Genomic DNA, 23371 nt, shown 5'->3' on the forward strand with positions numbered 1-23371 from the left:
GCAAGAGAGAAGGTGAGGAGCCTCTTATTGCCAATAAGGTTGCAGTCAAGCAGGGCTCACGTTCCCCCTATGGCCTCCAACAAGTAACTTGTTCCAGTTGGTTTTAAACCCAGGTTCATTTACGTTATGAAGTTATGCCCTTCCCACTGTGTTAATTTGTGAAAATTAGGGTTGCTCATTAGTCTTTTGTGTTTCCAACTGACAGATAGCAATGATCTCAAGAAATATTCCTCTTAAGGACTTCTTTCTCCAAAGCAAGGGAGTGAAAGTCTATCAAAGCATATTCTAGAAATGCAGAAATATATTCTGCGCCATAGACATGGATGCCTAAGAACAGTGCTAGCTTTAGGTCTGAGAGTTTTCACAAAATGTGTGAAACTGCAAGCTTAGTAAGTGTGATTTCTCTTTCCATCAAGCCTGAGTATTTCTATGGGCTCCTCTTACCAAATACCATAATGTACGAGACTAGAGAGATACATTGCAAAGAAAGGGATTAGGTTAGTAGTACATTCATTAAAAGATCCAAAATTGTGAGGAAACTGGGAGTTTTATTTGTTTTTCTGAAAAAAAAAAAGGTGAGTCATTTTTAACATGTTTCTTTCCTCAGAAATACCATTCCGTGTGACAAGATGGGGGAAAAAAAGGCATTGAGAAGCTTTTTATTAAATAGATATATGTCTCAAAATAATATCGAAGGATATAATTTTTTAATTTAAAAGATAACATTAGATTACACTTTGAACTTTTTCTTATACTTTAGACAACTAGCCACAATGGATATAAAGTAACACCTAAACATTAACATGTGCTAATCTAAAACAAAACAAAGAAATAAATACATATCAGTTAAGATCCCACAAGGAAACAGATGTCACTCTCTAAAGGGTTCAAACTGTAAAAAATTAAATGACAGTACCGTATGTGGAGGTATAGTCAGGATTAAGAGAATCAATAAAGAATGATGTGTCACCCAGTAGCAGGCAACATGTTAGGGGAAGGATGATGAAGGAAGGAAATAATGATACTAGTTGTGAGTGAGAACCAAAACTTTCTTAAAATAAGATCATTAACACTTTGTCAAAGTTGAATACATTTTATTGTTCATTTTAAACTCACAATTGCAGGTACTATAAACCAAGACAAAGGTAGTTCACTTTACCTCAGACGCTCTAAATTTTACTATTAAGCCTCAGTTTGTCTTATTGTCTTTCATACTCTACTGTAACCAACCATTTTACTTATTTACCCTTTTTTCTCCTTCATAGACAAAAATCAAACCCATTATTTTCCATGAACTTTGTTTCTTTGCAGTTTTTTAATTTATTAGAATCTCAGTCACCCCTATTAGTTTCAACTCAAGCAAAGTTGCTGACTTCTGTCACAGACCAAAGGCTACTAGGAAATAAACTTAGAACTCTCTGTCACATACAAACATGTTAGCAGAGTAGCAAAGTTCCAGAAAACACTGCACACCATTATACATGCCTACATAAGGTAGACTGTTATTGGTCCTAATCCTTCACGGCTCTGTTGTATTATTTTACTTTCACACACTTGCCATGGCCTCATGGTGGATGAAGTGTGTTTCTTTGCCCCTTCATTTGGGATTGGCCATTTGCCTGGCTTTGGCCATTGGGATGTTAGTGACTATGAGGTGAGCAGAGGCTTGAAATGTTCTTTCATTACAGGGCGTGTCCTTTATGCTCCAGTGATCTACCATTAGAGAAACATGACCCAGCTAGTTGACGCCCTTCTGACTATACCCTAGAAGAAATACATTTGCACCACAAAGTCTAGAGCCTAAATCCCAGAGCTGGAAGTCCAGCCCAGCCCAGCTAATGTGCAGACTACCCACAGACATATAAGCAAGGAAATAAATATTTATTCTTTCAATCCATTGACTTGAGGGAGTTGAGGTAGTTAGATATGTAACATTATTGTGGACTGAATCATGACATAGTTATATGTATGCTTTTTACATTTGTGAATGTTAGTAAGAAACATGTACACTAAAAGTATTTTATATCCTTTTTAATCTACTAGCTGATAGCCACTTGTTACTATATAAAATTTTTAGCCTATTTTTAGCAAATTTTAGTGTATTTGGACTAACACTGCACTAACATTGATTTGTAGCATAGTAAGTTTAAAGAATAAACTATTTTAGAAAATGTTATTATAATTTAGTTTAGTTGTGTATTTAAATATTCCCCAAACATTTTGTGGAAACAATTATAAAGTATTTGATTCATAAAATCAGTTTGGAAATTAGAAATTTCAAAAGAAATAAGCTTTTTATGAACAAATAAATACGTCTTATATAAGTTAAAACATTACTAAATTAAGCAAAATAAAAAAATATGTTAACTTTTTTTTTCACAGTGTAATGACATCAAGGAGGTGGCATATATTATTTAAATCAAAATTATTAAAGAAGTATACTTTGTTCTAGATAAGGAATATTGTCTTAACTATTTTCAACATTTATATACTAAACACATATATTTAATTCTTGCATCTTGTTTTGTTTTTCCCTAATGTGATTTTTTTCTTTTATTACTTTATTGTGACAAATTTTAAATTTACAGAAAAGTTGAAAGGATTGGCTAGTAAACATCCATATAAAACTGACTCCTAGATATACCAATTGTTAACATTTTGCCATATTTGCTTTATCTCTTTCTAAGTATATATATTTTTAAATAAACTATTTATTTTGGAATAGTTTTAGATTTACAGAAAAGTTGAATCCTATTGTAGAAAGAGTTCCTGTACACCTTTCACTCAGTTCCCTTTACTGTTAACATTTTACATAGCTTTGCTTCAGTTGTCAAAACTTAGTAATGAACACTGGTACATTACTATTAACTAAATTATAGATTGTAATCAGATTTCACCTTTAAAAAAAGATTTTATTTATTTATTTGAGAGAAAGAGAGAGGGAATACAAGCAGGGGGAAGAGCAGAGGAGAGGGACAAACTGACTCCATGCTGAGTGTGGAGCCTGACATAAGGCTCTATCTACATCATGACCCTGAGATGATGACCTGAGACAAAACCAAATGAGCCACCCAGGGGTCCCCAGATTTCACCCTTGAAGAGTATTTAAAAATTCTGAAGTTCTTAGTTGGGAAAAAAATCCCCTTAATATTTGTCTGATATCAACCACATTTCGATGCTTCTTATTTTGTAAACTATCAAAGTCCTTATTTTAAAGTTCTCCCTCTCTCTTTTTTTTTCCTTTTCAGTTACATAGCCCAACAAGTACTCAAAGTTTTTTTCAGATTTATGAAAGTTTGTAAATTTTCTTTTTCTTTTCTTTTCTTTCTTTCTTTATTTGAAAGAAAGAGAGAGAGAGAGAGCACAAGCAGAATGGTGGAGCAGGCTCCCCATTGGACAGGGAGCTTGATGTGGGGCTGAATCCCAGAACTCTGAGATTATAACCTGAGCTGAAGGCAGCTGTTTAACCAACTGAACCACCCTAGCACCCCTGAATTTTCTAATTTTAAATTTACATAGGCTTTATTAGTCTTAATAACCCAATAAAAACATGAGCTCTATTCATTTTAAGTGAATTTGTAATCTAACCCATCAGCTTGTCTTTGGAGATAGTCAGTTATGTATCATTCTGTTTACAAAATCTTTCAAATCACATGATGGAGTATTACTATAAAACACTGGTCATGCTGAGTACAATTTAAAGTTTATTAATTCCTTTTTGTTTGCATGTGAAGCTTTCCCTCACATCATGATCCAAGTGATTTGTATATTTCAATGGGACTTCCTTATTTTGAAGAGAGGAGAAAGGAATATCTTATACTTAGCAATCAGTAGATTTTTAAAAACGAATTAAGACAAGCTAGAAGCCACTGCTTAAATCCCCAAATGTTCAGGATTATGTTTTAAATTGTAGATTCAAAATGAGCAAAACTTTCTTTCAGAAACTATCTTTTTTCCAAGTCATTTAAGCACATAAAAAGTTGTTCAACCTTATTTATTAAGAAACTGCAAAGACAAACTCTAGTGGGAACCAGTTCTCACACTCTTAAATGGCTAAAATTAAGAAGACTGGCAACATTCAAAGTTCATTTTGCAAGAGGAGCAACTAAAAATCTCATAAATTTCTAGTATGAGTGTAAAATGGTAAAACCACTTTGGAAAACAGTTTGGAAGCTTCTTATAATAAGAAGATACACCTACCCAATTCTATGTAAAAGTATTTACACAAGTAACATTAAAATATGTCCACAAAAGTGTATGTAAGAGTGTTTATATTATTTTTGGTTTTGCTGAGCAATATTTTGGTCATATTATATGTCTATTATAACAACTTCAAACTGGAAACAGTCTGAGATTCCATCAACAGGAAAATATATAAACAAACTGGTGTATTTATACACTGGGATATTGCTCAGCAATAAAGAAGAATGAATTACTGTGATAAGATGGATGGATCAAAAGAAACACATGCCCACAAGAATACATGCTGTATAAGTCAACTTATGTAATGGTCAAAAACAGACAAAACTCAGCTCTGGTGATAGAAATCAGGAAAGTAGAGAACAACGGTTATCTTGGTGGGAGGAGGGGGAATTATTTGGTGTAATGGAATTATCTTATTTACATATGTATGATAATTTGTCAAAATGTATTAAGATCTGTGTGTTTTACTAAGTGCCTCAAATTTTAAAAATCTGTTATGAAAACACAAAATTCAGGGTTCTCTTTAACTCTTAAAGAGACAACCGGATAGGCCAAGATAGAAGCAGTAAGTGATACACAGTATTGGAATGCTTCAAGGCCTTAAGTGCAGTGATATGTTCACAGATGGTTATTACTATGCTTTACAAATATATATATATATATATACAAATCAAATATATTGTTTTGCATTTATTAACTATTATATTTGGCAAAATTCCTTCTTTTTCACTTTTATGTAACAGTTTGTTCAGTGTTAGGATTATTTGTTTCTTGAACGTTTGGTAGAATCCTCTCAGATAGCCACACTTCTCCTTGATTTTGCTTTGGGAGATTAGCTGGTGACTAAATTTCTTTAAAGATTATAGGACCATCCAGATATATCTTTTTCTTAAAGTTATTCGCATTTTTATTTGAGGTCAGAGATGAATTAGAAATTTCACAGAAAACAAAGCAAACTAAAAAAAATGATACTGTGATTAAGAAAACAAAAAAGTAAAAGAAAATATAGTCCTAGTGTACTGTATGAATCAACTGTGAATAATAATAACAGAGTCCGACAATGTAAGCCCCAGTTATTTATTTATGTATTTATTTGTGCTTTATTTTCTAAAATTTTAATCCCAGTATAGTTAACATACAGTGTAATATTAGTTTCAGGTATACAATGTAGCGACACTTCCACTCACCACCTGGTGCTCATCAAAAGTGCACTCCTGAATCTCTATCAATTATTTCATCCATCCCCCCACCCACCTGCCTTCTTGTAATCATCAGTTTGTTCTCTATAGTTAAGAGTCTGTTTCTTGGCTTCTCTCTCTCTCTCTTTCTCTCTCTCTCTCTTTTTTCCTTTGCTCACTTGTTTTGTTTCTTAATTTCAACCAATGAGTGAAATCATATGGTATCGGTCTTTCTGTGACTGACTTATTTTGCTTGCATTATACTTTCTAGCTCTATCCATGTTCATGCAATACACACATATATATATGTGCATAAAATATATGTAAATTTTTTTGTCCAAGGTTTATTGAAGATATTACAGCACAGCAGAAAGATTCAAACAGCTCCCCATGGTGTTTTGAAATTCAGCCTAACTGTAGGCTGAGTGACCTGCAGGTTGGACAGGCTTCCAAAGTCCAAGAGTTTCAGCATCTCCTTAGTGTCAGGATCTACCTCAATGATCTCCTGATCCAGGGCTGAACCCTCGGGCACGTAGTTATCCCTCCTTTCTCTCTCCTCCTCTTGCAACTTGATGGAGATGCCTCTCACCGGGCCCCACTGAATCCGCTTCATCAGATGTGTGACATAGCTTGAGATCTTATTGCGGAGCTTCTTGCTGGGGATGATGGCAATCTCCTTGCACACGCGCTTATTGGTGTGGAAGTCGTTCCCCAGGCGCGTGTAGTACTCCTCGATGATGACTCGGGCTGCCTTCTTCACGGTATATATATATATATATGTATGTATTGCATGAGTGTATATGTATATGTGTGTATATATAATGTATATGTGTATACATACACACACGCACACATAATGTGTATGTGTGTATATATACACACAGACATATGTGCACATAATGTATATGTGTACGTGTGTATATATATACACGCACACATATGCACACACATATACTGTATCTTCTTTATCCATTCATCTATTGAAGGACACCTGCCGCTTCCATAATTTGGCCATTGTAAATAATGCTGCTATAGACATGTATCCCTTTGAATTAATATTTTTGTATTTTTGAGTAAATGCCCAGTAGTGCAATTACTGGATTATAAGGTAGTTCTATTTTTTACTTATTGAAGAACCTCCATACTGATTTCCATAGTGGCTGTATCAATTTGCATCTCCACCAGCAGTGCAAGAAAGTTCCTTTTTCTCCAGATCCCTGCCAACATTTGTTGTTTCTTATGTTTTTGATTTTAGCCATTCTGACTGGTATGAGTTAATATTTAATTATAGTTATTATATTTGCATTTCCCTGATGATGAATGTTGAGCATCTTTTCATGTGCGATCTAGATGTCTTCTTTGAATAAATGTCTGTTCATGTCTTCTCATTTTTAACTGGATTGTTTGTTTTTTGGATGTTGAATTGTATATGTTCATTATATATTTTGGATACTAATCCTTTATCAGATATGTTATTTACAAATATCTTCTCCCATTCTGTAGATTGCCTTTTGGATTTGTTGATTGTTTTTTTCACTGTACAGAAGCTTTTTATTTTTATGTAGTCCTAACTGTTTATTTTTGCTTTTATTTCCCTTGCCTCAAGAGACATATCTAGAACCATTACTAATGTCAGAGACTTTATTGCCTGTTCTGTCTTCTAGGATTTTTATGGTTTCAGGTCTTACATTTAGGTCTTTAATCTATTTTTAGTTTATTTATGTCTATGGTGTAAGAAAGTGGTCCAGTGTCATTCTTTTGCATGTAGCTTACCAGTTTTCCCAACACTATTGTTGGAGGCTGTCTTTTTTACTTTAAATATTCTTTCCTCCTTTGTTGAAGATTAGTTGACCACATTATTGTGGGTTTATTTCTGGTTTTTTTTTTTCTGTTCTATTGATATCTACTTCTATTTTTGTGCTAGTACCATATTGTTTTGATTTGTACAGCTCTGTAATACAACCTGAACTCTGGAATTGTGATATATCCAGCTTTTTCTTTTACAAAATTGCTTTGGCTATTCAGGGTCTTTTGTGGTTGCATATAAATTTTAGGGGTTTTTTGTTGTTGTTCTAGTTCTATAAAAAATGCTGCAAATATTTATTTCTTGAATTAAGTTTAGCAGTTCTCTTTTTCTAAAAATGTGTATATCTCATCTATGACTTAAAATTTATTGACAGATAATGTTCATAATATTCCATATCTTGTCACAGCATACACATTTTTTGTTTTCTTTGATCTTAATATTTTAAAAATGTGTTTTCTTTATCTTTTCACAAAGATGGCAATTTCATTATTTTGTGAGTTTTGCTGATCTTTTCTATATTTTCTTATTCATTAATTTCAAAGCTTGTATTTGTTATTTTCTTTCATATGCTTTTTTCTATTAAATTCTAATTCCTTAAATTATATACTTAGCTCATTATCATATGTACTGTCTTTTATTACAGTCTTTGTTTTAAAGTGTATTTTGTCTGATGTAGCTACACCAGTTTTATTTTTGTTTCCCTTCGTATGGAATAATTTTTCCATCCCTTCACTTTCAGTCTGCGCATGCCCTAATATCTGAAGTGAGTCTCTTATAAGTAGCATACAGATGAGTCTTGTTTTTATTTTTTTCATTCAGTCCATGCCTTTTGATTAGAGAATTTAGTCCGTTTACATTTAAAGTGATTATTGGTAGCTATGTACTTGTTGCTGTTTTCTTAATTGTTTTCTGGCTGTTTTTGTAGTTTGTCTCTGTTCCTTTCTTCTCCTGCCCTCTTGTCTTGTGGTCTGATGTTTCCTTTCCTTAGTGATATGTTTAGATAGCTTTTTTATTATCTTTTGTGTCTCTACTATAGGTTTTTGCTTTTGTAGTTACCATGAGGCTCACCTATAACATCCTATATATAAAAACTCTATTTTAAGTTGTTGACTTAAACTTGCAAGCATTCTAAAACTACATTTTTACTGCCTCCCCCCACATTTTGTTTCATGTCACATTTTATATCTTTTTTTTAATTCTGAGTATTGCTTAACTAATTACTTTAGTTAATTTTACTACTTTTGTCTTTTAACCTTTATATTAGCTTTATAAGTGATTAATCCACTAACTTCATTATATATATACCTTTACCTTTGAGACTTTTATTTTTATATTTTTTATTGTTACTAATTAATGTCTTTTCTTTTCTATTAAAGAATTCCCTTAAAAAATAAAGAATTCCCTTTAGCATTTCTTGTAAGACTAGTTTAGTGGTGGTGAAATCCTTTTAGCTTTTGTCTGTCTGAAAAACTCTACTTCTTCTTTAATTCTCAATGACAACATTGCTAGGTAAAATATTCTTGGCTGGTAAGTTTTTGTTTTTGGCACTTTGAGTATGTCATGCCACTCTCTTTTGGTCTGCAAAGTTTCTGCTAAAGAATCTGCTGATAGTCTTATGGGAGTTCCTTTGTATGCAACAAGTTATTTTTCTCTTGCTTGCTTTTAAGGTTTTATCTTTAACTTTTGACATTTTAACTGTAATGTGTCTTTGTGTGGATCTGACTGGTTTATTTTGTTTGGAACTCTGAGGGCTTCCTGGATGAATGCCTGTTTCTTTCCTCAGGTTAAGGAAATCTTGAGCCATTATTTCTTCAAGTAAGTTTTATGCCTCTTTCTCTTACTTTTTCTCGGTCCTCTGCAACATAGATTTCATCCTTCTTGATGTTCTGTAGGCCCCTTAGCTATCTTCACTTTTTAAAATCCTTTTACTTTTTTTGCTGCTCTGTATGAGTTCCACTGCTCCATCTTCTAGATTACTGATCCATTCTTCTGTAGCTTCTAGTCAGCTAGTGAACCCCTCTAGTATATTTTTCAGTTTAGTGATTGTATTCTTTAGCCCTATGACTTCTGTTTGGTATTTTCTTCTATTTTCTCTCCTGTTTAAGTTCTCACTATGTTCATCCACTCTTCTCCAAAGTCTGGTGGACATCTTTATGAGCATTACTTTAAGTTCTTTATCAGGTAGATTTTTTTATATTGAGTTCATTGAAGTCTTTTCTGACATCTTATTTTGTTCTTTGGTTTGGATCATATTCATCTATTTTCTCAGTGTGCTTTACTCAGTCTATGTGTGTTTCTGTGTATTAGGCAAAGCAGTTGCCTCTCCTGGTCTTGAAGAACTGGGCTCATGTAGGTGATGAAACTCATTGTTCAAATTTCCCTAGCTCTTAGTTGTCTCTCAAATCTTTGTGGTTGTCTAAGCAGCCTGATTTATTCTGGACAAGTCCTTGTTGAGAGTGTGCCAAGACCCATATTTTCCAAGAGGAATGGACTCAGTCAGTACCTAATTTCATGCTGATTAGAAGCCAGACCCTCAGGCATCAGCTTTTAAAATATGCAAATGCATATAGTCCTGTGGGACCACAATTATAAGCCCTCTTGGCTTCTAGACCAGGAGATCTGAACTGTTCCCTAGCTGACAGATGGAAAACTTAGGGTTCTAAATGGGTATATAAGCTCCTTTCTGGGAAGTGAACTGTAGTGACACCAGGGGAGAATACAAGGATGGTGTTTCCCTGACAATGTTCCCTGAGAGCTCCACTGTAGTCTCTAGATGTGTGGAAAACCTGAAGGCTGTTCCTCAGGCTGAAGCACCAGGATAAGTAAATAGGCCTTTTTCACAAGAAGACTGGGAATGTGCTTCATTTTACACTCTGTGCAGTACCCTGTGTATAGTAGCCTACCAAGAACTCCTTTCCAATTATTATAGTTTCATTAATCTCAAGAACACAAGCCCTCCTGGCCACAAGGCCAGGCAATTAAGGGGTATTCCCTGTGTGGACTGCATGCATCTACCAGTTTTAGCTTGTGGGTTAGGACATGCCTGCCAGCTTTAGCAAGGGCCTGGTAGAATGCCTTCGTTGTGCACACCTGCTGGCTTCAGCAAGGTGACAGGAAAGTGTTGTGTCTCCATGAGATCCTCAGCTCCAGCACAGCAGCAGGACAATGGTGCAGCTGCTCATCCCCACTGGCCTTAGCAAGTTGGGGAATATCTCATCTGCTCATACTAGCCAGAATTAGCAGAGTAGAGGGAGAATGTAAAAATGGTACTCAATGGCACCTCCACCTCTGGAGAAATTCTCAAATGGCAGATGCTTTAGGATTAGCAAATGAGTCTCCTTTATATGTAGCTTAGATGTTTTTCAAACTGTTGTTTTTGCTCTGGGTCTCAGGGCAAGTGACAGTGCATGATAGTCCTTTAATAGGAGTATCTCAGTTCCCTCCAGGGTCTCTTAGAGGTAAGCCCTGTTAGTTTTCTAAGCCAGATGTTTTGGATGCTTGTATCTCCAGTGTAGATCCTAAGTCCCTCCCTTCTCTGGGAGAAACTTTAGACTTGTGAGATCCCTCCCTATTATGGGTTGCCATCATGGTTGGAGTAGGTTTTTTGTCAGACTATGTTCCTGTTTCAGTGTGGTCCACTTATCCTTTCCTATAGAGGAATAGTTCACTACTTTTCAGTTCAAGAGGACATTTTTCCATATATAGCTGTAAATTTGATGTGTCTGAGGGAGGAAGTGAATTCAAGGTCTTACTATGCTGCCATCTTGGACTGCCCCCTGTAACATAAGCATTAAGGCTCTGTATTTCCCTATAAGAATTGTTTTGATTGTATCCCATAGATTTTTATATATAGCCTTTTTATTATAGTTTGCATATAAATATTTTCTACTAGGCATTATGATCTTTAATTTATAAATTAAAACTTTTCTTTTTTTAAGATTTTATTTATCTATTCCTGAGAGACACAGAGAGAAGCAGAGACATAGACAGAGGGAAAAGTAGGTTCCTTACAGGAAGCCCAGTGTGGAACTCGATCCTGGACCGGGATCACTCCCTGAGCCAATGGCAGATGCTCAACTGCTGAGCCACCCAGGAATTCCTAAATTAAAACTTTTCTTAACTTTAAAGATAATTTTTTATTTATATTTTGTTGTTATTTTTAAATTAATTTCACTGTATTCATATAATGTTGTTTGGATGCTCCCAATATTTTGAAATTAGAGAGATAATCAGAAATTCTCCTGATTTAAATTTCTATATATATCATTAGATAGAGCTCAATATTTTTGTTGCTCATATTTACTAGTTAATATGCTAGGGATAAATACACAACAAAATGTTTATTCATTCAGTTAATTACTATTTGCCAGAGAGATATTAATTCAATAAGTATCCAGTTAGCTCCTACTATCTGATTCAAACTATGCTCCATGATCAGGGTCATAAGATATTTTACTTCATAATTATTTATTAATACTTTTTTTGAAAAAAATACTTTTTTTGGTATTCTGATTGGAGACGGAAATAATATAAATAAATAGATATCATATTTCATAAGTTATACAAATATTAATTTATTCAATGAGATCATAAATGTGGGACTTCTCAAAAAAGGTAATATTTGAACTAGACTTTAAAGAATGAATGGTGGGCAGCCTGGGTGACTCAGTGGTTTAGCGCCGCCTTCAGCCCGGGGCCCGATCCTGGAGACCCCGGATCCAGTCCCACGTCGGCCTCCCTGCATAGAGCCTGCTTCTCCCTCTGCCTGTGTCTCTACCTCTCTCTCTCTTTGTGTATCTCATGAATACATAAATAAAAACTTTAAAAAAATAAAGAATGAATGGAAATTTTGGTAGCTGGAGCAATGGAAACCAGAGGGAAAGGGTATTTTATTTTATTTTTTTAAAACCTAATAAAAGTATTTATTGATTAGTAAAATAATATTAATATCTTGTATGGTTTTTTCTTTGCCTCTTTATACCACGTTTATCTTTTTAATTTTTTTTAAGATTTTATTTATTTATTCATAGAGACACAGAGAGAGAGAGAGGCAGAGGGAGAAGCAGGCTCCATTCCATGCAGGGAGCCTGACGTGGGACTCGATCCCGGGTCTCCAGGATCACGCCCTGGGCTGCAGGCGGCGCTAAACCGCTGCGCCACCTGGGCTGCCCTTATTTATTTATTTTTTTAAATTTTTGTATAGTTGACACACAATATTACATTAGTTTCAGGTGTACAACATAGTGATTCAACTACAAGTGTAGCTACCATCTGTCATCATACAACGCTATTAGAATATCATTGACTATATTCCCTACTCTGTGCCGTTTATTCCCTTGACTTACTCATTCCATAACTGGAAGCCTATATCTCCCACTCTCCTTCATTCATTCCCCCCAACTCTTTCTCTGGCAATCATCAGTTTGTTCTTTGTATTTATAGATCTGAATCTGCTTTCTATATATTTGTTTATTCATTTGTTTTGCTTGTATAGATTCTGCATATCAGTGAATTCATATGGCATTGGGGAAAGGGCATTTTAGATGGAGGAAACAATGTTTTATTAGAGAAATAATAGCTTGTATCTCTACATAGTTGGAACATGAGATGCTTGGTAGGATCGGAGGAAGAATGTATGTGTGAGAGTTTTATTGTTTTTCAAGATGTGCATAAGTGGAATAGAGAAATATGAATGCAGGACATTTGAAGATAAAATGAATGACCCAGAAGAGAAATTGGTGGGAACAGGTCTTATTAAGAAGGTGAGACTAAGGTTGTGTGGTAATGAGAGGAGGCTTTGAATAGAGCAAGTGGCAAATAGAATTCTAATAATGACCAATAGAAAGACACAGGCAGTGGGCCAACCTAGAGTGAGTTTAAGAGGGCCCCTAGCATTTGTATTGCAAAACAATGAAGGGAAAGTTGAGAAAAATTAATATAGGATTAGGGAAATCATAAATGCCATGGTAAAGAATTAACCATTTTTTTCTGTAGGTCCTTTAGGTACTATAATTACAAAATTAATAGCACACTTAGAAGTTAAAATGCTATGCATGAAGTACATATACTTTATTCTTTAAAAATAATGTTTATGAATTATTAGGATAGTTGTTACAAAAATGGGGTTGGACAAGGATAGATTCTTTAGATCAACAACCTTTAAACTTCTTCCCACATATACATCTAAAATTTTTCTTTATAATTTAAATAGTTAAAAATGTTTTACTTTTTATCTTATTGCAATAATATATTCAATCTTCTGACTATACTATTGCAATCATCACTAATATAAATTCATTCAAGTGAGACTATCTTCTAATTTTAGAAATATATTAAATATGAAAAGTAATTTTTTATTGGAAATTCAACCCATAATGGGGCTTTTTAAAATTTATGAGTTTGTGAAGACATGTTACTGTTACTTCTTACTACAATAATATTTCAGATTTATATAGGCAATGAGAAACAGTGACATATTAAGTCGATGAAAATGGAAGAAGTTTTTTATAGCAGTATCAAATTGTTGAATTAGTTCAGAGTTATATATCACAAATCACATAGTGAGCATTCACCAAAAGATATTTGTAATGATTTACCAGTGGCAACCCAATTCTTTTTTTTAAAGCAAAGTAGAAACCATCTGACTCACTAAAGGATTTCTTACCCAGTCACTGTGAATCATTCACTTTTTCAGTTTCTGGGAAATACACCAAAAAAACTTTATCAAGACTTACCAAATGACTGCTAATTATAATTCTTTTGCTAGAATTACCATGATCTGTTTAGAAAAGGTTGAAAATATCAAGATGTTGTTAATTTCAATACGCATTTTCCAGTGCATTACTTTTTAAAGAAATTACTTAACTTGTAATTTAAATATATTTATTTCAAAAGGGTTGGAATTGCAAACTTAGCTCATTAAAATTATAAAATGTTTGCTATAAATTTAATAGGTAAAGCCCATCCTCATTATCTAGCCAATAAAATATACTTTCAGTCAAGTAGAGTATGGCTTTGATTTTCAGTTAATGTTTTAATACACATCTCTATGACAGCCATTTGACCTCTGAGTTCCGATTTTAAGAAAGATAAATCTGAAAAAAAAAATTAAAAAAAAAAAGAAAGAAAGAAAGATAAATCTGGAAGCTGGACATAGACTGGATATCTGGGTATAACACTTATCAATGCCCTCTTTGCTCTGCCCTCTCAAATTTTTCTTTCCAAAACCTCAGACAAGGAAAAGGTATATTTTACTTTTATAAAGTGAGAGAAGAGTGATTTAATAAGGCAATATGGGAAAGAACAATTGGCATGACTTTGACCATTTTTAGATAAATTATTTTTAGCAATAGCATTTTTAGAGAAATTATTTTAAGAACGAGTTCATAGGGAAGTTGAGAATTTGGGAGGTGATTCTCTTCAAACCAGAGTGACCATTCATTTATTAATCAAAGCAACACACTTTAAGGATAAGGAGGAGTGATACTTAACAATAAGTTAGTAATAATAGGCATAAATGGGGACTATGATAAAGAGACCAGGATATGTCTGGTCACTTCAATGAACTCTCTATGCCCATGTAACCTTTAGAAAGACTTCATATACCCCAAGAGGTGCATATATTTGATCTGAAGACCATGCCCCAAGTTGCAGACTTGGAAACATGTCCTAACATTTATTCAGCAAATACTATGCCCCAAGGATGGTATTATGTGATTTCTTTGCTTTATATTAGTTAATCCTGCAAGGCTGTGTATAGGGACTTTATCTCTCTTTTACAGACAGCGTGAATGAAGGATAATGAAATAAAGAAATGTGTTCAAGTCTACATAGCTAGTAAATGATTGAACATAAATTAGTCAGTAACAGAGTCCTAAAATTGTGCCCTTTAAAACGTTAGTGTGAGGCTTTTAGGTGGTGTCAGTAAAAACAGTCATAAAGTAGGGGAATCTGACACTATCCAGTTTTCATTACAAAATACTTATTTTTATTACTCATTCTTTTTTCAGATTTTCGTATTATTTACTCTCTTCAGTTCATTTGCTAAGACACTATTATGTACTAGATACTCTCTTAGTACTTAAAAAAAAAAGCTTTATTTCATGTTTATCACTGCCCTGGGTCACAGGTCTTACTCTTAAAAACAAACAAATTCAATAAAAGAAGGAATATAATCAGGATCACACAGCTAGAAGGTGAGATGGTTTAGTTTAAACCTAGTTCTTTTGGTCAAAAGTCCCTAGAAATGTGTAGCATAAATGTTGAAGTAAAAATAAAATGTAGAGGATATTATAGCAGCTCTCTATATTTTTTAACAGGCTTTATACCACACATAACTTCAGGTTTCCCAAGAAATTCTTATTACAATATAATCTCTAGTATCATTAAAATGTTTTTACTTAATGCTGCCTGACCATGAATATTGACAAATGAGTCTTAAATACTCTTCTCAATCATAGAAGAGCTAGTTGCTGAGTGGTTCTGGGCACAGAGAATGCTGTTGTTTGCAGTTCTTAGTATTTTGATTACCAGGAGCCCAAAAGCTCAGAGCAGCAATTTAATATCTGAAAATCAACTGTAGTAGATTAAAGAATTAATGTTCCTTTTTATAATAGTATTGCCAGAAAACATTTATAAAGAAAGTTACCTTGTTGAGTTTCTGGTTCACTTATGAGTATAGTTGTTAATCACCACCTGTAATTATCTTTTGAATCCAACTCCAAATCTTAATGCAATTAGATTTGCTGAGGCATTTAGTGAGCTACTGTCTCTATTTTGGTATTGAAATGTGTCTTAAAAATATGAACAGAGATCCTAAAATTCAGTTACATACATTTCCTAAGTGTATATAAAAAGATATGGTGGGTGAGTTATATTGGTTTCTCAAATCTGAAACTCCATTTCCTGTTAAGCCATTAACTTGTCATTAACTTTCTCTGAATTTTCAGAAGAAACAGTGATGCATTTTTCACCTCTCTTCTCCTTTTCTCTCCCATTCTCTCTCTCTCTCTCACACACACACACACACGTGCACACACACAGGCACATACCTAAGCTTAATATTTGAAAAGCTCACTGTGTGTACCACATAAACTCTTTAATAGCCTAAAATACACTTTAACTTTTTCCTAGGCATATAACATTAGTTGCCTGTCCTAATTCATTACCAATGAATTGAACTACATTGTGATACAAAATGAATCAATAAGAATAGATCAACATTAAAAGTAAAAGATACTTACTTTTGTTTTTTTCGAAATTTCTTGATCCAAAATAGTTACCAGAAAGTTATTTAAAATAAATGAAACAGAGGTAACATCACCTTAATTTTACTGAAATCTGGCAATTTAATTTTATTGGCAAATGCCATTGGCTTCCAGGCTAGTCTTCCTAAAACACCACAATATTGTCTTGTTTCCTTTTTTAAGAACTGTTTTTCTTCTTCCTACTGTACCTGTGTTATATCTAAACTTCTCTCAAAACTCTGATTGCTATCCATAGACCACATTTTTTAAGTGGCTCCCAATGTTCACACCCAGTCACCTCCATTTCGAGCCCTGTATCTTTCCATAAATTCTATTAGGAAAAACAGGAGATGCATTTTTAGAGGAAGAGGACAAAAAGGAAGCCAATATTCTGAAGTCTCTTAGACTCCTACCAGCCACCTACTATGGTCACAGATGCCCTTTTTATACACTTCTCTGGCCAGGGCATACAGGGACTAGAGGCAAACAGTGACAACCTACTACTAACTGGGGTTTTGACTCTAACCGTCTAGTTTCCTGCTGAGCTACCCTGGACCACGTGCAGTTCATGACAACTCCTCTGAGAGATGGGATAAGAAATAAAGAGGAGATACTTTTTCACCACATAAACTACGTGCAATCTTTGAAGATCAGGATACCAAAGATAAATCAAGGAGCAGAATGTAGAAGAAAGCTTACCCTCAGATCCTATATTTATTATCCTTTCTTGAGTCACATCAAAAGATCTATCTTCTACTACTATGGCCCAGTTTTTTCTTTTTCTTCAAGAGAAAGTTAAGATAGCCCTAAACAGCCTCAAGATGTAAGTGTACATGGGAAACAATTTCCTATTTTTTTTCCTTTAAAGCAAGTGCAATTTTCCTTGATGATTAGTCTCCATTCATTCATTCATTTAATGAATATTCACTGAACACCTACTGTGTTACACCTTCTCCTAAGAGCTCAGGACATACTAGACATACTAAACAAAGACCAACCAAATGAGAAAAGCAAACGCTATTTACCCCGAGTTTGCTATAGTAAAGGAATCAGCTACTGTCATTTACATTTTGGCACAGATTCAAAGGAAAATGGAAAGCTTTACAGTGGAAGGTAGAGAAGGCTTCAGGTCTGCTTGAAGGGGAAGCTATAAGGAGGCTAACTAGAAGTGGGGCTTCCTATGGGACTGATTAAAGGGGTACATATTTAGCTTTCTCTGGTTGGTCCTAAGTTGGAAAAGAGGACAAAAATTAGACAAGTTCTTAATTATTAATGAATTTCTGGTGATTTGGGACTGATTGCAGAAGGTATTGTTTAGCTTCCTAGACTGTCACTAGAGATAGCAACCTGGCTTCCTGTGAGTCTGACTTACAGCAAGCTGGCTTCCTGGGTTATTTATTATAGATAAGAGGATTGGCTCCCTGGGTATGTTGCTGCAGATTTTAGGTCAAAGTTCTATTTTTATATATGATCTGACCATTTTCCATTTGTATGTTCAATCTCTTAGTAGTAAACAAACAAACAAACAAAAAAAACCCCAGTCTTTGTAAAGTGTACATACTAGAAGGGATCTTACCCTGACTTCTTTCTCTAGATCCTTATGCACTTATTGTTTCATACAATTGGTAAAGAATATATAGTCATTTTCTTTAACTATTGGCATTATACAACTTGTAAATTTACTATGTTCACAGATAATATTAAAATATGTATTATTTATTTAAAATATTTGTTGATCACCTATGATACGCCAAGAGCTGTTACAGGCAGTGAAAATTCAGTGGCCATCAAAGTTCTGCCTTCATTGAGCTTATGCCAGATTAGAGGGAAATAAATAATAATCATAGTAAATAAAACAATTTTTGTTTGTTATAAGGTGATAAATGCTATAAAAAGAAAAAACAGCAAAATAGGAAGAATGGAGGGTACTGAGGACAAAGATTTAGAAGGATAGAGTTACATGGTTTGCAGGTGTAAATAGATTTTAGTCAGGGCTGACCTCAAACAGAAAATGACATTTGAACAAAGACATGAAGGAAGTGAAGGTAAGAGCCATATGAAAATCTAAAGAATAAGAATCATTGGCAGAGAGAACAGCCAGAACAAAATCCTTAAGTGAGAACATCCATGACATTTTTGTGAAACAGCAAGAAACCAGTATGGCTGGAATGAAGAGAATGAGAAGGAGAATAATAGGAGAAGGAATAGCAGAGACGAGTTGGGAGATTATATACATTCTTATATGGACCACCATAAGGCCTTTGTTTTTTTTATGAAGCACCAAAAGGGAAGTCACTGTGGGTTTAGAACAGATGAGTGACATGACTCACAATTCGTTATTATTTCTCCATTTGCTACATAGAGAAGGCAGTAGGGCTAGGGAGATGTAAGGGTGGAGAAAAGAAGACCGATTAAGGACAGTTTTGCAGAAATCCACATAAAGCAGGAAGGTGCCTTAGACAACTTAATAGCAGGAAAGGTGGTAGGAAGTGGGCAACTTCTATGCATGTGCTGTACTCCATGCCTGGAGTATTTGTACTCCAAATAATTGGAGAATTATTTAAAAATGAATAATAGAAGGTACCAAGTGGAATAGCTCCCAGTTTTAAACATGTTACATCTTTATTCTCGAATGATTTAGTAATAATTTAGCTTTGCTAAATTATGTTCTAGGACCATATGGGAAAAGAATCCTAATTTTTATTTCACAATAACAGAATCCACTTGCAAACATTATTTAACATATTTCAAATAAATCCTATCCTCATAAAAATTAAAGCAGGTAAGCTTGGTGTAGTCTTACAGAGTATGTCTTCTCCGTGGTACCTTTGAGTCCTTTAATAATTGGAAGAAATACCCCAAACCTCTCAGAGCTCTGAACAGGTAAAGTTGTTTGAACTTTTGGAGAAAATTATTGTGAAGAATTAAATAATGAAGGAATAACTTTGAATGAATGATGAATAATGATTGGGCTCTACTCACAGAAGGAAAAATGAGGCCTAAGACTACGGACATTTCAAGAATATATCCTGGCTACTTCAAGACTGGGCCAGCCCACTGATTCCCTAGATTCAATGTCTGGTGTTATTTAGCCTAAACATCTTTCTCAGCACTGACCCAAAATTCATAATAAAAACCTTTCCCCTATGGAGGCCAAAATTTTAATTCAAAAGATCTTTCTTCTCCTGAAGCCTTATGAAGATCTGACAGAGAGTGTAAAAGGACGACCTATTCTTTTTCTATTTCATTCATAGGAACTTCTAATCTTTCTTATAGTCTCTTTATCTGAGCTCCAGTCCTCAGAGAAGCTGAGCTTCCATTATCTGCCTCTTTCTACTAGGTATTTACATGTGGTACATCCTATGTGGTTATTAGTCTACTTTTCCTACCCTTTTCTGAGAATGTCAACTTTGAGCCAGTAGAAACTGTGAGTTCCTATATACAGACGGCATATTCTCCCAACAAACATTTTGGGGGGGGGGGGGGGTTACAATATGCTAAGCACAGAGCCAGGGTCTGAAGAAACAAAAGTACAAAGGAAAGAGTATCAGTATCTGCCCTAGAAGAACTTATAGTGTGGTGACTATTGTCACATTCATTTTTGTTTCCCTGGTATCTTAGTGTGTTGTGGGGTGAGGGATAGGAGTGCAGACGGAGTAGGGTAGCAACTAATGTGATGCTTGCATTGTGCTGGGTACTCTATATGTCAACATTAAATTTCACGGCCTTCTGTTATCCTTACTTCACCAATGGCAGGTATGAGAATTAGCAAGAATAGATTGTCCAGCTCTCATAGCTAATAAACAACAAAACTGAGATTCAAACTGAAATCAGACTTCAAAATCAATGATCTTTCCACTAATGAGGCTTATAGGCACTTAATATCCAAGTTTATTAAAAAACACCTAAAAGAAATAAAAATGAGATTTTAAAAAACCGAGCCATTATTTACTGGTCTGAGAATTGAAGTCTATTCTTAATATCTACTTTATTTATGTCTGCCTTAAATTTGCCACTCTTTACTCAGTGTGATCTCAGCTACCTTCTGTATCTGCCCAGCAGTTGGTTATCTGGGAAGGTAATCTATTGCAAATCTATCTTAATACTAATCTGGGCATACATGATTAGGAAGGATAATAAAATTAGAACTCAAATAGCTAATGAAGCATCAGTACCTGAGAGTGTCCAGCTTCCCCCAAAAGCATTAACACATGACAAGCTCTAAGCTCTGTGATGCAAGGTCAAGCATTAGACCATATACTAACAATTCAAAATTCTTGAAAGGTAAATCAAACCTTTTTCCCCAACAGTAAAATGATTCATGCCAGCATTTGAGTTTGACCCACACAGAAAAGGGAAGATGCAGGCAAGCAGGGAGGTAGTGCATCCCTGGGAAAACTTAGAAGACCAGCATTAGGGGAAGCAGAAGAAAACATACTGTCAGTGACACACTGACTATTAGTCAGACATTAGTAAAGATAGCAGGGCTGAGTTACTGGTGTCTTGCCCACACTGTGAAAAAGGGAAGTTTATTGTCTTCTTTTTACAGAGGGTAGACTGAGGCATACAGTAACAGTTAGGTCTCCGTCACAAAGCTGAGACGAAAACCCATCTCACTGACTTTCCGTGTTTTCTGCTAGACCACATAACCCCCTGGATAGTTTTATTAAACTAATTACGACTTAGCTCTTCATGCTAGCTGACTTCAGATTTTAAATATAGATAAACTTTAATAATAAGAGTGAGTGGTTTTAATTACCAAAAGCTAAGCCTCGGAGTATTATACTGGCAGAGAATACTCCAACACCATCTTGGTCTGTAAGGAATAGAAAAAACTTTATCCTTATCCTACTCTTTAGGACTCTACACACCATTTTCCAGCAGTTTTGAGTTGGGCATGAATAGCTTTTATTGATTTGATTAGTTCAAATCCATTGGTAGCCCTTTACCTTCTAATAGTTTTTTTTTCACCAAAACCACATGTAGACCCTGTAGCTTACTACCTTGTCAAAATGAAGCTTACTGCCTTGTGAATGCTTAGCGGCAGCCACTGAAACTCATATGAAACATAATGCAATATTATTCAAATTGAATTTGCATCATACAATTGAAAAAACAAAAGTCCTTCGGGTATTTTAGGTTGTCTTATAGGTATTTCAATAGGAATATCTCTTAAAGAAATGCTAAAAGAGCTTGGTGACTACACTTTATGTTCCTGGATTTATATCATGTGGCTTTATCAGTACTGTCTCATGTTTATGGGGCTTTTTTATTTTCAGTGGGAAAAGTACTTACCTTTCTTAAAATCAGAATTTCTATCCCATTGTAGATTCTTTTTAAAAATGTTGGTAAAATATTTCCTTTTCTAAAAATAGAAAAATGAATAGTAGAAGCAAAGAGAGTTTCTTCTATAAACTCCCAAGTTTAACTTAACTGGGTAGAGGAGGGTTTGTTTTTGTTTTTGTTTTTGTTTTTTGTACATTTAAAGCTGAGAAATATCATTAAATGGAACATAGTGGAATAAGATAAGGAATATCTTAACAAAATGAAAATCTATAGTGGTACAGGTGAAACACGAAGAAATTTGACTCCATCAAAATTAAATTCATTACTGAAAAAACAACTTGGCCACAAAGAGAACAAGAGATCGCTTTTACTGAAATAGGTCCTAAATAAAACCTTTATTTTTTGTTTTTGTTTTTGTTTTGTATCACATATGTGCTGCTTTAGTAGCCAGGGATGTACTTAAATGTATACTTGGTAAAATTTCTATTCCCATCATCTTTTCTTTACTATGCATAATAAATTTTTTCAGTAGGTTTTCCTTACCTTCGCCATCATGGACTACATTGTTTTAAGTTACATAGTGTGTGGGGTTTTTTTAAAGATTTTATTTATTTGAAAGAGAGAGAGAGAGAGTGCATAAGCGGGCTGCTGGACACTCCCCGCTGAGCAGGGAGCCAGACACGGGGCTTGGGACCTGATCCTATACGGGCCTTGATCCTGAGACTCTGAGATCACGATCTGAGCTGAAGGCAGACACTCAACTAACCAAGCCGCCCAGGCGCTCCATTAAGTTACATGGTGTTTAAAAGACTGGGCTCTAGGTGGACTAAGAGAAGAGTCAAAACTCAGTCTGCTACTTGCTAGATGTTTTGACCCTAAATTCTCTCTGTCTCTATTTCCACATCCTTATTTCACTTTAGGATAGAACTAATTTCATAGGTTGTAGTGAGGATTACGTGAACCAAGACACATCCGGTACCTAGGGTACTCAACACTCAATAAAAGTTATTGATTAGTAATGCAAACAAACCCACCCTATGACATGTCTCTACTTCCAATTCATCATGTACTTACAGATCCTACTAGATCTTCCACACCAGGGAACTTCAAGGGCTTTAGATATGATAATAACACTTACCTTTCACAGTTTTTAAGGAGAGTGAATATTTATTTGAATACTCCTAGTACTGTTGTTTATGACAAGAAGCAGGAGGCACCTGGAAGTCTCAAAATTCCTTCATTCTCCAATAACCCCCTCCGGCTTAGACCCATCAGTCAGCACCAAGTCAGACAATAGAGTTAAGAGCCGCTGCTTTAGGATCAGAATTCGGTCTGCTGCCTTGAAACACACTAAGAACTCTGAAATCCAAGACTATCCTCTCTGTCAGTCAGAAGCTGTCTTTGTCAGAATATCTCTTCCCCCAGAAAACCAGGATTCCTTACAGCCCTTATTATCTTCACGCTTTTAGCTCTCCTTTCACTCACCATTTCCCCTTCAGAGTAGAATCTGGATCTTTTCTTTGCATAAACAGAAGTTCTGCTAAAGTGTTTTTCCTCACACATAGGAGCAGTTTTTCTGAGTGTTAAATTTTGCCAACAATCTTGGTACAATAGCTGCAGCCTGCAGGCAACTTTCAAATGGCATATTTCTG

General features: G+C 34.8%; 1 protein-coding gene across 1 annotated transcript; it reads right to left on the reverse strand.

Annotated features, from left to right (window-relative positions):
• Positions 1 to 5757: 5757 nt before the first annotated feature.
• Positions 5758 to 22271, reverse strand: LOC112908378 (small ribosomal subunit protein eS17-like). The gene is made up of 2 exons (XM_072757272.1): positions 22263 to 22271; positions 5758 to 6135 (listed from the first exon to the last, which is right to left on the reverse strand). The coding sequence occupies exons 1-2, from the start codon at positions 22269 to 22271 to the stop codon at positions 5758 to 5760; spliced, it is 387 nt and encodes a 128-aa protein (XP_072613373.1).
• Positions 22272 to 23371: the final 1100 nt, after the last annotated feature.

This window comes from Vulpes vulpes, chromosome 4, assembly GCF_048418805.1.
Source record: "Vulpes vulpes isolate BD-2025 chromosome 4, VulVul3, whole genome shotgun sequence".
In the NCBI taxonomy this organism is placed as follows: domain Eukaryota; kingdom Metazoa; phylum Chordata; class Mammalia; order Carnivora; family Canidae; genus Vulpes; species Vulpes vulpes.